The sequence below is a fragment of the Corylus avellana genome, chromosome 2 (genome assembly GCF_965113065.1).
Source record: "Corylus avellana chromosome 2, dhCorAvel1.hap1.2, whole genome shotgun sequence".
In the NCBI taxonomy this organism is placed as follows: domain Eukaryota; kingdom Viridiplantae; phylum Streptophyta; class Magnoliopsida; order Fagales; family Betulaceae; genus Corylus; species Corylus avellana.
The window spans coordinates 42138925-42152619 of NC_142491.1; the positions used below are offsets into that span (position 1 = coordinate 42138925).

Genomic DNA, 13695 nt, shown 5'->3' on the forward strand with positions numbered 1-13695 from the left:
GCTGTCATTACAGGACCTACATCATTAGTAGCGTTGGCCACCTAAGATCGGACTCGGTCGGGCCGCTACTGTTATGGATGGTAACGTACAATGGTCGGGGCACTGGCATTGTATTATAGGTCCCTCGGGACAACATCAACCCTGCTGAGAAGAGATAATATTTCGGGTCGACCATACTATTGAACTATTACTGATTCTCGTGATTATAAGCATGTACTATATTTATATCGCATTCATGAATAACTGTCATACCTAAAATGCTGCATTCTTTACCAAACGAAGTTCATCACTAAAATTGCATGGGTATTGTGCGCATTATCTCTCACTAAATCCTTAGACTTACCCATTTTTATTTTTTCTCCCATTATGTATAAATTGTGCAGTTTAGCTAGCGTAGAGGATGATGCCTTTGAACCGGATCATAGTGATTGCGCATGACCTGATTCAAGTCATTTTTTAGGACATGGACCCTATTTGGCTGAAGTCCATGCAGGACAATGGAGGGACTATCTGGGTAGAGATGATAGAGATATTGATCATGCTTGCACTACTTAAGATTAGACGTTAATCTTGTTATCTTATTTTAAGACAATGATTTAGGGTTGTAATATTTTGATTATCAGTCTTTGACCATACATTTGATGACATATTTATGATATGATGTTTTTATCTTTACTCTGGTGGTTGTGCTTGTGATGTTTAGTTATTACTTTCTATTCTTATAGTTTAAAGTCTTCCTCTATATTATCTTGTTTATGAAAGATAATGATCTCTAAGTCTTGTCCTGTGAGGGATGTAGGCTGAGAGATGAACCATGAAATCAATTACCAGTTAAATAATTTCCACGGGGTGTTACAGGTTATAACTGCTCCACAACCGTTAACCGCATAATCGCTTTGGTAAGCAATTATAAAAAAACCACTAACCACCTAGGATGGGGCGGTTAGCGGTTTTAGGGGTAGGAAAAACCGAAAAAGCAGTTGATAACGCTAACCGCCTTCCCTTATATATAATAAGATAAATATATATTTTATATTTATATTAAAAATATAACATTAAAACGACGTTGTTTTGGGGTCAAACATGAGTTAGGGATAGAGTTTCATCACATTTCTTGTTTTTTATAACACTTTAACCCAAAACTATTTAAAATAAGCCTAAAAAATAGGCACATAAAGTCTCAAAACATCTCAAAAAGCCCATAAAAATAAAAAATAAAATAAAATAAATAAAAAAAGAGAGTTAAAAATTTGCACGTTATTGGTTTGAATAACCATTAACTGCCTAGGCGAACTGCCTAAGCGGAACGATTGCGGTTATTAAAATCCAATAACCACCTTAGACGGTTGCGGTTAACGGTTTTAGCTAATAACCGCAACCGCTTGTACACCCTTAGCGGTGAGGGCTATGATCAGTGACGTGGAGAGCATGGGATTGGTAGATACAACTTGTGTGTTTGAGAGTTTATTATTATTATTAAGAAACTTGAATTGACTATCATTATTCAAGAGTAATGCTAAAAGTCATTATTGTGTCACTCTTGTGTCATTCTAAAAATGATGTCTTTTAAAACCATTATTGGGCATGTATTGATAATTATTGAATTTTAATCAAATAGTGATTTTAAAGCCACCTCATTCATAGAGTGACTTATATAATTACTCATTATCTAATCCAAAATACTAATGTGTCAATGTTAAAAGACTTTTGGTTTAATCATAAAAAAAAAATTAATAGTTGGTTGGAAGTTGGAAATATCACATCAATATTATGTGATAAAAATGTAATATGTAACATTACTTTTAGAAATTTAATTGAAATCTAATTTTGTTCTAATTAAAATTTTTGATCATTCATGTATTGGCACCAAACAAATTAATCAAAATTGTCATTCCACCTACTATGGGCAAAATATGCAAACCAATCATTTCTCAATAGTTAAAGCCCAATAAAATAACAAGAAATGATTGGTGCCGATATTTTGTCCATATATAATTTGTTCTCATATCATCTTATAAATCAATCATTAGATTTGTGGGTTTATATGAACCTCACATAAGTTAATAGTGAACGCCACAAATTTAATGTTTGATCTATTGAATTTATAGGAAAATATGGGTAAATTATTGACACTAATCATTATCTAAAATAATTCTATGTATATAAAAGTAGTACATCACTTGACACATGGCAAAAAAACAAAAAATTAGAAGAAAAATAGAAGAAGAAAGAGGGAGAGGAAGGTGGCTAGCATGAATAAATTAGAAGGAAGACAATAGTTATTATTGTGTCATTTCAAATATGATGTGATTTTTAAAATTATCATTAAATTTGAAATAATCATTATTAGATTTTGATCTACTAGTGATTTTAAAAGTCACATTATATTTTGAAAGACACAAAAAAGGCTATCCTCCTTCTAGTATTACTTAACTACCACCCTACCATCTCCTCCTGTAGCACCCCAGATTTTTTTAAAAGTCTTATTTTAGAGATATCAAATTGATGCTATGATTATATTAATATTCATATTAGGTAATGGCATTTACTTTGAGGTTGAAATATTTATTGATGATATTAGGTAATAATATTTATTCTTGAAGAATTTATTAGATCTTATGAATATTATTTGAATGAATATTGATTTGAGGTTATTATATCATGATGATGATTTTATTTTGATTATTTTATTGGGAGATTTAAGAGATATGATAATTGATGATTGATTGGTATAATTTGGAGTATGATTGTAATAATTGGTGATTGATTTTATGAGTAAGGAATTTGTGGGATTCAGATTATTAAGGGAAATTAGGTGAGAATAATATTTAATATTTTATTAGATCTGTTTTTAATAAATTGGAGTGAAACCTAACTTTCACGCCTACTTTTCCCCAATTTTCTCACCTGCTCCCACTTTTTCTTTCTTATTCTTTTTTTATTCAAACCTAAACTTTGAGTTCACACCTAAACTTCTTTCTTATTCCTTTTTATATTCTTATTTTATATTATTTTTTTCTTTTCTCCTTTTCTCCCCCGACAACTCTCACCAACTCTCACTCTTTCTTTCTTATTCATATTATTTTATTCATATTATATTATTTTTTCTTTCTTCTTTCTTTTCTCCTTCTGCCGACACTTTCTTATTCCTATTTATATTATTTCTTTCTTTCTTCTTTCTTTTCTCCCTCTGCCGACAGCTCTCACCTACTCCCACCTTTTTTCTTTCTCTTTTAATCCTTCCTTATTTAAATGCCTCATTCATACCAAAGAGATGAGAGAAACCGAGAGTGAGATGGAATTTAAGACAGAGAGCTGAAGAGGAAGAAAGAGAGTTTAGGCGAGAGAGAGAGAGAGAGAAAGTCAGTGAAGGGATTGTTATGGGTATGGACCAACTGCAGCAGAACGGGTTTCAAGTAATTACCTTTGATGATCCATTCATATAATCCACTGTAAGTATTCTTACTTACTGAGTATGATATTGATATCCAATAATACGGATTTTTGTGGTTTTATAACTTGTCTAGCATTTTGCTATATATATGATTCAACAATGATTTATATTGTCGAAAATCAATTGACTCACTACTTCACAGTTTTTTTGTAGTGCTTGCAGGAATGGAAAAATCAAGGTAATTATGCAGTTGTGATTAGAGATTCATATTGAGATGTACAGAGATTCCAAGTTGGTTAAGTTTTGTCTAGAGTTTAGACTGTCGGATAGATTTGTATAAATGCCTTGTACGACATAGCTTTGGATATTTTTGTATAAATAAAAGTATTTTAACAGTATTTTTTTTGTATTGATAATTACAGTTTTTCCGCTATATGAGATTGTTACAAAAATGGTATCAGAGCCACCTAGTAACGCCAGGTCATGTGGTATTGAAGCACTGCATGATGAGAAGAAGCCCACATTGAGTGGGTAGTTTATAGAGATAGTCATGGGTGCTAAGTCCCACATTGCCTAGTTACTAGGTGAAACTGGGCTTTACAATGAATTCTAGGGAAGCTCCAAATTGACTAGTCCTTTTGGGGTAATAGCGCAGATGTGGCTAGCGCTTTTCCCTGGGATGTTACAAAGGGTATCAAAGCATTACCCAACCTGAGATGGTGGGAGTTTGCACAAGCCTATGAGGGTCGCTAGTGGACACACGTTGGTGATGCCAAAAGTGGGTTATATTATAATGGTGTCAGTTAAGACACAATGAAATGTATAAGGGCCAAAAGTTAAGGGCCGAGAATGAAGAAATTCCCTGAGGATTGCCAACGGTGACACTGGTGCCCAAGAAGAGTGCTTGTGGAGTCTCACATCGCCTGGGTATGGAATATGTTATGATATTTATTTATGAACAGATTGAATTTAAAATTTTTTTATAGTAACTTGAGTAAGTTATGGTTCAAGTGTGATTTGTTTTTAATTTGGGTTGCTCAATTTGGAGATAGATGGTAATTTATGGGCTTTAATTTCGAGGACGAAATTCTAATAAGGAGGGAAGATTGTAGCACCCCAGATTTTTTTAAAGTCTTATTTTAGAGATATCAAATTGATGCTATGATTATATTAATATTCATATTAGGTAATGGCATTTACTTTGAGGTTGAGATATTTATTGATGATATTAGGTAATAATATTTATTCTTGAGGAATTTATTAGATCTTATGAATATTATTTGAATGAATATTGATTTGAGGTTATTATATCATGATGATGATTTTATTTTGATTATTTTATTGGGAGATTTAAGAGATATGATAATTGATGATTGATTGGTATAATTTGGAGTATGATTGTAATAATTGGTGATTGATTTTATGAGTAAGGAATTTGTGGGATTCAGATTATTAAGGGAAATTAGGTGAGAATAATATTTAATATTTTATTAGATCTGTTTTTAATAAATTGGAGTGAAACCTAACTTTCACGCCTACTTTTCCCCAATTTTCTCACCTGCTCCCACTTTTTCTTTCTTATTCTTTTTTTATTCAAACCTAAACTTTGAGTTCACACCTAAACTTCTTTCTTATTCCTTTTTATATTCTTATTTTATATTATTTTTTTCTTTTCTCCTTTTCTCCCCCGACAACTCTCACTCTTTCTTTCTTATTCATATTATTTTATTCATATTATATTATTTTTTCTTTCTTCTTTCTTTTCTCCTTCTGCCGACACTTTCTTATTCCTATTTATATTCTTATTTTATATTATTTCTTTCTTTCTTCTTTCTTTTCTTCCTCTGCCGACAGCTCTCACCTACTCCCACCTTTTTCTTTCTCTTTTAATCCTTTCTTATTTAAATGCCTCATTCATACAAAAGAGAGGAGAGAAACCAAGAGTGAGATGAAATTTAAGACAGAGAGCTGAAGAGGAAGAAAGAGAGTTTAGGCGAGAGAGAGAGAGAGAGAAAGTCCGTGAAGGGATTGTTATGGGTATGGACCAACTGCAGCAGAACGGGTTTCAAGTAATTGATAGATATTAAATTGATGCTATGATTATATTAATATTCATATTAGGTAATGGCATTTACTTTGAGGTTGAGATATTTATTGATGATATTAGGTAATAATATTTATTCTTGAAGAATTTATTAGATCTTATGAATATTATTGGAATGAATATTGATTTGAGGTTATTTTATCATGATGATGATTTTATTTTGATTATTTTATTGGGAGATTTAAGAGATATGATAATTGATGATTGATTGGTATAATTTGGAGTATGATTGTAATAATTGGTGATTGATTTTATGAGTAAGGAATTTGTGGGATTCAGATTATTAAGGGAAATTAGGTGAGAATAATATTTAATATTTTATTAGATCTGTTTTTAATAAATTGGAGTGAAACCTAACTTTCACGCCTACTTTTCCCCAATTTTCTCACCTGCTCCCACTTTTTCTTTCTTATTCTTTTTTATTCAAACCTAAACTTTGAGTTCACACCTAAACTTCTTTCTTATTCCTTTTTATATTCTTATTTTATATTATTTTTTCTTTTCTCCTTTTCTCCCCCGACAACTCTCACCAACTCTCACTCTTTCTTTCTTATTCATATTATTTTATTCATATTATATTATTTTTTCTTTCTTCTTTCTTTTCTCCTTCTGCCGACACTTTCTTATTCCTATTTATATTCTTATTTTATATTCTTTCTTTCTTTCTTCTTTCTTTTCTCCCTCTGCCGACAGCTCTCACCTACTCCCACCTTTTTTCTTTCTCTTTTAATCCTTCCTTATTTAAATGCCTCATTCATACCAAAGAGATGAGAGAAACCGAGAGTGAGATGAAATTTAAGACAGAGAGCTGAAGAGGAAGAAAGAGAGTTTAGGCGAGAGAGAGAGAGAGAGAAAGTCAGTGAAGGGATTGTTATGGGTATGGACCAACTGCAGCAGAACGAGTTTCAAGTAATTACCTTTGATGATCCATTCATGTAATCCACTGTAAGTATTCTTACTTACTGAGTATGATATTGATATCCAATAATACGGATTTTTGTGGTTTTATAACTTGTCTAGCATTTTGCTATATATATGATTCAACAATGATTTATATTGTCGGAAATCAATTGACTCACTACTTCACAGTTTTATGTAGTGCTTGCAGGAATGGAAAATCAAGGTAATTATGCAGTTGTGATTAGAGATTCATATTGATATGTACAGAGATTCCAAGTTGGTTAAGTTTTGTCTAGAGTTTAGACTGTCGGATAGATTTGTATAAATGCCTTGTACGACATAGCTTTGGGTATTTTTGTATAAAGAAAAGTATTTTAACAGTATTTTTTTGTATTGATAATTACAGTTTTTCCGCTATATGAGAATGTTACAAAATGGTAATTGTAACAATCTCATATAGCGGAAAAACTGTAATTATCAATACAAAAAAAATACTGTTAAAATACTTTTCTTTATACAAAAATACCCAAAGCTATGTCGTACAAGGCATTTATACAAATCTATCCGACAGTTTAAACTCTAGACAAAACTTAACCAACTTGGAATCTCTGTACATCTCAATATGAATCTCTAATCACAACTGCATAATTACCTTGATTTTTCCATTCCTGCAAGCACTACAAAAAAACTGTGAAGTAGTGAGTCAATTGATTTCCGACAATATAAATCATTGTTGAATCATATATATAGCAAAATGCTAGACAAGTTATAAAACCACAAAAATCCGTATTATTGGATATCAATATCATACTCAGTAAGTAAGAATACTTACAGTGGATTACATGAATGGATCATCAAAGGTAATTACTTGAAACCCGTTCTGCTGCAGTTGGTCCATACCCATAACAATCCCTTCACTGACTTTCTCTCTCTCTCTCTCTCGCCTAAACTCTCTTTCTTCCTCTTCAGCTCTCTGTCTTAAATTTCATCTCACTCTCGGTTTCTCTCCTCTCTTTTGTATGAATGAGGCATTTAAATAAGGAAGGATGAAAAGAGAAAGAAAAAGGTGGGAGTAGGTGAGAGCTGTCGGCAGAGGGAGAAAAGAAAGAAGAAAGAAAGAAATAATATAAATAGGAATAAGAAAGTGTCGGCAGAAGGAGAAAAGAAAGAAGAAAGAAAAAATAATATAATATGAATAAGAAAGAAAGAGTGAGAGTTGGTGAGAGTTGTCGGGGGAGAAAAGGAGAAAAGAAAAAATAATATAAAATAAGAATATAAAAAGGAATAAGAAAGAAGTTTAGGTGTGAACTCAAAGTTTAGGTTTGAATAAAAAAAGAATAAGAAAGAAAAAGTGGGAGCATGTGAGAAAATTGGGAAAAAGTAGGCGTGAAAGTTAGGTTTCACTCCAATTTATTAAAAACAGATCTAATAAAATATTAAATATTATTCTCACCTAATTTCCCTTAATAATCTGAATCCCACAAATTCCTTACTCATAAAATCAATCACCAATTATTACAATCATACTCCAAATTATACCAATCAATCATCAATTATCATATCTCTTAAATCTCCCAATAAAATAATCAAAATAAAATCATCATCATGATATAATAACCTCAAATCAATATTCATTCAAATAATATTCATAAGATCTAATAAATTCTTCAAGAATAAATATTATTACCTAATATCATCAATAAATATCTCAACTTCAAAGTAAATGCCATTACCTAATATGAATATTAATATAATCATAGCATCAATTTAATATCTCTAAAATAAGACTTTAAAAATCTGGGGTGCTACACCTCCATTCCGGTCGTTGCTGATTTGCTGGCTGTGTTACTTGTTTTGTTTGTTTTGAATAATAGTTTTCTCTTTAAATCTGCTCTCGTGAGCGATCTACGAGGAAAATGATGTAGTTTTCCGACCGTTTTGGGTCGATGAGGAGTAGATCTAGTTTTCTCAGGAGCATATATGTGCTTTTATAGCTGTTTTTCTGTTGGGGCTGAGTTTTCTCTGTTTTTTGTTGTCTGTATTTTTGCTTAAATAAGGATTGTCCAGACCTTTGGGTTGTGGATGTAATCTGTTTTCAGAGCGAGAAAGATGAGCTATCTATGCATTGAGTTGAGTCTGTTTGGAGTAGAACTTGTGTTACAATTGAAAAATAGTCATAGGTTAGCGGATATTGATGGCATAGATAGGTCTTGAATGTTTAATTTTGATATAAGCATCTATGATTTGTAAACTCGTAGCTTCAGCTATGATTTTTCATAGCTGTATGTTGTATGATGTAAGCTACGATTTTTCATAGCTGTATGTTGTGTGATGTAAGGTGTTATGCTCATAATCCTTTTTCAATGAAATTGGAATTTTTTCAGAAAAAAAAAAAACAAAAAAAAACTACCAACCTACCAAGAATGTGGGTGAATCACCTTGAGTCTTGGGTCATTGACAACATAGCAAAGGGCATGGTGGGGCAACTCCACCAACTCGCCAATGGGACCTACAACCATTGTGACCCACCACGCCCTCCGGTGGTGCGTCGCCATCCCACCACACTTGTTTTTATTTTTTGTTTTATTGGGCGTATGACACATGGCTTATTTTTTGTTTTATTGGGCGTATGACACATGGCATATTGCGATTAGTTTGACGTAAAAATCTGATTGTTTTATCAACGAACGTCCCTCCAATCAAACAACTAAACAAGTGAGAATCCGTTTCAAAACATCCTGCAATTTGGTCAACAATGTTCGGCAAGCCTATCCAGCCACCATCTTTTTCCTTATTCTTCTGCAAACAAGAAAAGAAACAATCAAAACCTTGAAATTCGGCTTACGCTAAGATTGTTTGTGATATTAGTGGCACGAAAGTCCAGGTGATGATCAATTTGTTATATGGAAGTGGGGTAATGGGCTTCGTTTCCGATTACGAGTATTCAAGGTTTTGCTTTTGTTTTCGTGAATGACTTTTTTTTTTTTTTTTTTCGTTCTTTCTTGTTTTATTGGCATCTGGGGTATCCATGAATTATTAAGTTGGACCCATTTTGTCTGAAATGAGTTCAATCCTTTGTCTTAAGTTCATGTGGCATTACATTGATTGAATGCTTTTTGAATCATCAATTGGGATTAATGCAATTCAATTTTTGTGATGGGCTCCATTTAAAAGGATCAATTTATTCAACTTTAAGTACTGGACAATACACAAAGGAGCGCCTGATGCCCGCGGGTTGATTTTCTTTGTAAAAGTCACTGACTTTCCACTGTAATTTGATAGAGCAGGTGGTCGATGCAACTCTGATGAGCTTTCAAGCTACAGAAAATTTGTCCAGAACCTGAAGACGCAGCTAAGAGAACCAAAAGCAAGCAATTGAGACTGCTTTGGTAAGTTCATATACAAATCCAAAAAATCTTAAGTTTACTTGAATACCTCAACTGTCATGAATGTTGGCTTTAAGATGTTTGTGCTAATGTGAATGTGAAGATCGGAGAGTCATTATTGTCTGATTACTAGTTGGTTTCCAAGTTCTTCTTTAAATATTTGTATGAGAAGGGCTGTCAAATGGTTAAAATCAGGATCCAAATGCAATTGAATTTGTTACTCTGAATTGAGACTGCTCTGGTGACCAAAAGTAAGGAATTGAGACTACTTTGAAGTAGCTAGTGCTTGAGTACGGCCTACTAAATCTGACTTTTATTGGATTGCACCTGTATCTAGGTAGAAATGATCCGATTGATTTTGTTCCGTATATTGTATACACACACACATATGTGCATGTAAATGAGGACAGGAGGGCAATTTACCAAAATCTTAAATGCTAGACTCAGATTCATAATCTGACTTAAACTTGGATTTAGTAATTTTTTCTTTTGGTACTCTAGATTGGAATTCAGAATCTGATGTTTTCTGTTAAGAGTTGGATCTTTGTATATGTAATCTTAATCAGATTTGGATCTTGCGGAGTCTGATTGCTATCAGACCCACCTGCTGCAGTTAAAAAAACATATTGCAAATTGTAAGTTGTAAGTTTTAGCTTCTGAAATTTCAGACAAGACCTGCTTCCATTGAATGACAGTTGGGTACGATCTTAAAATATGTCAACCTCTTGCTATTCTTTCCCTGGACTTGATAACGGTTATTGTCTCCATCATGGGAACATCATTAAGAGTGGGTTTTTTTTTTTTGTGTGCGCGCGTGTGTGGGTAAGATGAGAGGAAAGGAAAATTACAATGGTGGTTTTTGCTTTATCAGCCAAACTCAATCATTAAGGGTGGTTATAAAAGTTATAAATCAGTGATTGTCATCAAATTTTTGGCAGTTGGCATACTTTTGTCTTATTAGTAATATGTGTTGGGACAAAATACTACTCCCTGCGACTGCTTTCAAAACAGGTCTGCTGGCTACGATGTTGAGGTCCGTAAAAGATTTGAATTTGTCTCCCTTAACACCAATTGGTTTTAGATGGAATGGCAGCTCATGATCCGACAATGTGACATTTCTACATTGAGTTTGGCTGATTTATCATCATATGCATTTGATGCAATGCTGTTGCTGGAATTGGGTATTTGAGAAGTAATAGTAACATCAGTACTTGCAGCTATTGACTGTGATGTCAAAGAAAACTATTATTGACTTAAGCTTATATAGTGATTCTGTAATGGCAGAACTGTAGACAATGTACAGATTGGTTTTCTGAACCATGGTGACTCATCAAGCAGTTGCAGCACTTTTCATGGCTCAAGCTTTTGTTGGTTTTGAATGCACATAGAATAACTACTTGTTTGAGTTGAAATGCAATACTTGGCATTCTCCTATTTAATTTGTTGCCTTATTTTACTTTAACAACAGCATGTTATGTTGTTTTTGTTTGTGCGTGTAAAGCATGTGCTCTCTTGTGCAGGGGATCCCCATGCTTTATCTAGGGGAAGAATCAGTCACACTTCTCACTTTTAAAGGTGTATAAATTATTTATAAGCTAAGGCTACGTAGATAATTTGATTTGTTGTCTGAATATGACTTCTGGTCTCAAAGGTAATTCTACGCATCATATTTTCTTTCCCTAATTGGTTGATGCTCAAAGTGATTATAATTCCTATCTCTGAAATTCTGGATCAAACCATTTGTCTTTCTTTCTTCAACATGTTCGTCTCTTGATTTTATATATTGATTTTCTATTTTATTTATTTATTTTCACAGGAATAGCTGTTGTGATTATGGGTGTCAGTGGTGCTGGGAAATCGTAAGTCTTAACCCTCATCTGACATCTGTACCTTGATTTTGCAATAAAATCATTTGTATGTTGCTATTGCTTTGATTTTGAATAAAGACTGGATTTACAGATCCCAGAAATTTCTGTTAAGGCTCATAGTATTGTAAAACCAATTTAAGAAGCAATAGCAAACATTTCAAGGATCTAAACGGCCCTGTTAAATCACCTATATCTCATGTAGCTTGATTGTCAAGCAACATTACTAAAGAAATTCAGTTCGTTAATTCCCCTGATGCTTGTTGGTGGTCAAATAGAGAGTAGAAGAATTCTTTTTTATTATATTAATTCTTTGCCAAACAAATAGAAGGGAGACATTGCAGCCCCTTTGTAATTAAGTAGGGTACATTGTAAAACTTAATATTTTGGAGGTACATTGCAATGGAGTAGTAGTTCAGGACTGTAGTTTCCCATCTTTTCTTTCCTATACTTTTTTTTTTTAACCTTGTGTACTTACCTTCTTAATATTAATATCACAGTTTCTTTTTGTATTCATTGATGTAAATGTTGGTTCAACAGCACAATAGGTGAGATGCTGGCAAAATTTATGAATGGCAGCTTTCTTGATGCTGATGATTACCACCCACTATCAAATAAAGGTACTCATATTATCTGTAATTTCTTTGGATGAAAACTATATAATCTGATTTACACTTTTCAGTAAGTTAATTTGTTTGACTTAACAGAAAAGATGCATAAAGGGATCCCACTAACAGATGAAGATCGAATTCCATGGCTTGAAACACTGCAGGATACCTTACGAGAGAGCTTAATCAGTGGAAAATTTGTGATTCTTGGGTGTTCTGCTCTCCAGAAGCGATACAGAAACATTCTCAGATCTGCTGACCCAAATTATGATGTGGGAAGCTATGCCAGTGTGGTAAAGTTTGTTTTATTGGATGCCCCGGCCGAAGTGCTTGCTGCTCGTTTAGAGAAAAGAGCTGCAGAAGGGAATCATTTCATGCCTGCTAAGCTTTTGCAATCTCAGTTAGACTTGCTTCAGATAGATGAATTGGAAGGAATATTTAAGGTAGATGCCACTCTAAGTCCACAGACGATTATAAGTATCATATACACTTGGATTTTTCCACCTCAGGAGAATAAGAATCTGTAACCAGTATCTTCAACAATTGAATTGGAAATAGTTATATTAGACAACTAAAATTCTTGTAATTTTTGGTGTGAAAGAACTGTTGTAGGGAATTGTAAGACTTAACTCATATTGAATTTGGAGATATTGAAGGAAATTTACCATTTTCTTAACTCTCATTTGCATTTTTTGATTGTCTTACTTTCTCTCAGAATATGGAATATGGAATATGATGGTTGCAATCTCTAGAATGTTAGCTATGTTATGTTCCATTGACAAGAAAGTTCTGCGGGAAAATCTTTTTCAAGAAAAGTGAAGGGTAAGTGAAAAACAGAGACAGTTTCTTTCTCGTTGTTGTGTGATTGCAAGAAAAATAGCCCAAGATGGACAAATCCCATATAAATGTACGATTATAGTTGAGAAGAAAGCTTCTACTTTCTTTGTCTTCGTTCAATCAAAGGGAGTTTTGAGATCGATTCAGCTGTTGTTATCAACCTAATTGGTGGATGAATTTGTCAGATTTTCTGCGTATATATATGCGCAATCACTCTTTGGCTCAAAAATAACTTATTTTCTGCCATGCTCATTTTCTTCTCCTAGAATGCCTTTGACAAAGGGGGCGCACAAAATGCTTGCTAGGTGCCCAGTGCACTAGTATTGTACACATTTTAACCCATTTTCTAATTAATGTTTTTATTTTAACAAAATATTTTATTAATTTATTGAATGGACATTAGTATCTCGAGATAAACTAGGATATAAGTGTTTGATAAAGAGTTTTGAAAGGGAAAACGAAAAATGAATTGATTGATGTGATGTAAAGTATAAATAAGGTTTGAGTTTTTAGAATATTTTTAGCTCGAGGGGAGATTAGTCTAACTCGAAACAATAGTAGAGTAATTCTTCTTTGAGTTAAGTGCACATAAATTAAATTT

General features: G+C 33.0%; 1 protein-coding gene across 7 annotated transcripts; it reads left to right on the top strand.

Annotated features, from left to right (window-relative positions):
* The first annotated feature begins 9125 nt into the window (after positions 1-9125).
* Positions 9126-12916, top strand: LOC132168166 (P-loop containing nucleoside triphosphate hydrolases superfamily protein). Of its 7 annotated transcripts, none has more exons than XM_059579273.1 (6): positions 9126-9347; positions 9681-9787; positions 11305-11435; positions 11601-11643; positions 12190-12269; positions 12357-12916. In XM_059579273.1, exons 3-6 carry the CDS (start codon positions 11417-11419, stop codon positions 12782-12784), a joined length of 570 nt encoding a protein of 189 aa, XP_059435256.1. In that variant the 5' UTR covers positions 9126-9347; positions 9681-9787; positions 11305-11416; the 3' UTR covers positions 12785-12916. The 7 variants fall into 7 exon arrangements, with proteins under 7 accessions (XP_059435256.1, XP_059435252.1, XP_059435253.1 ...); XM_059579269.1 differs by having other exon boundaries at positions 11305-11359; XM_059579270.1 differs by having other exon boundaries at positions 9686-9787; positions 11305-11359.
* Positions 12917-13695: the final 779 nt, after the last annotated feature.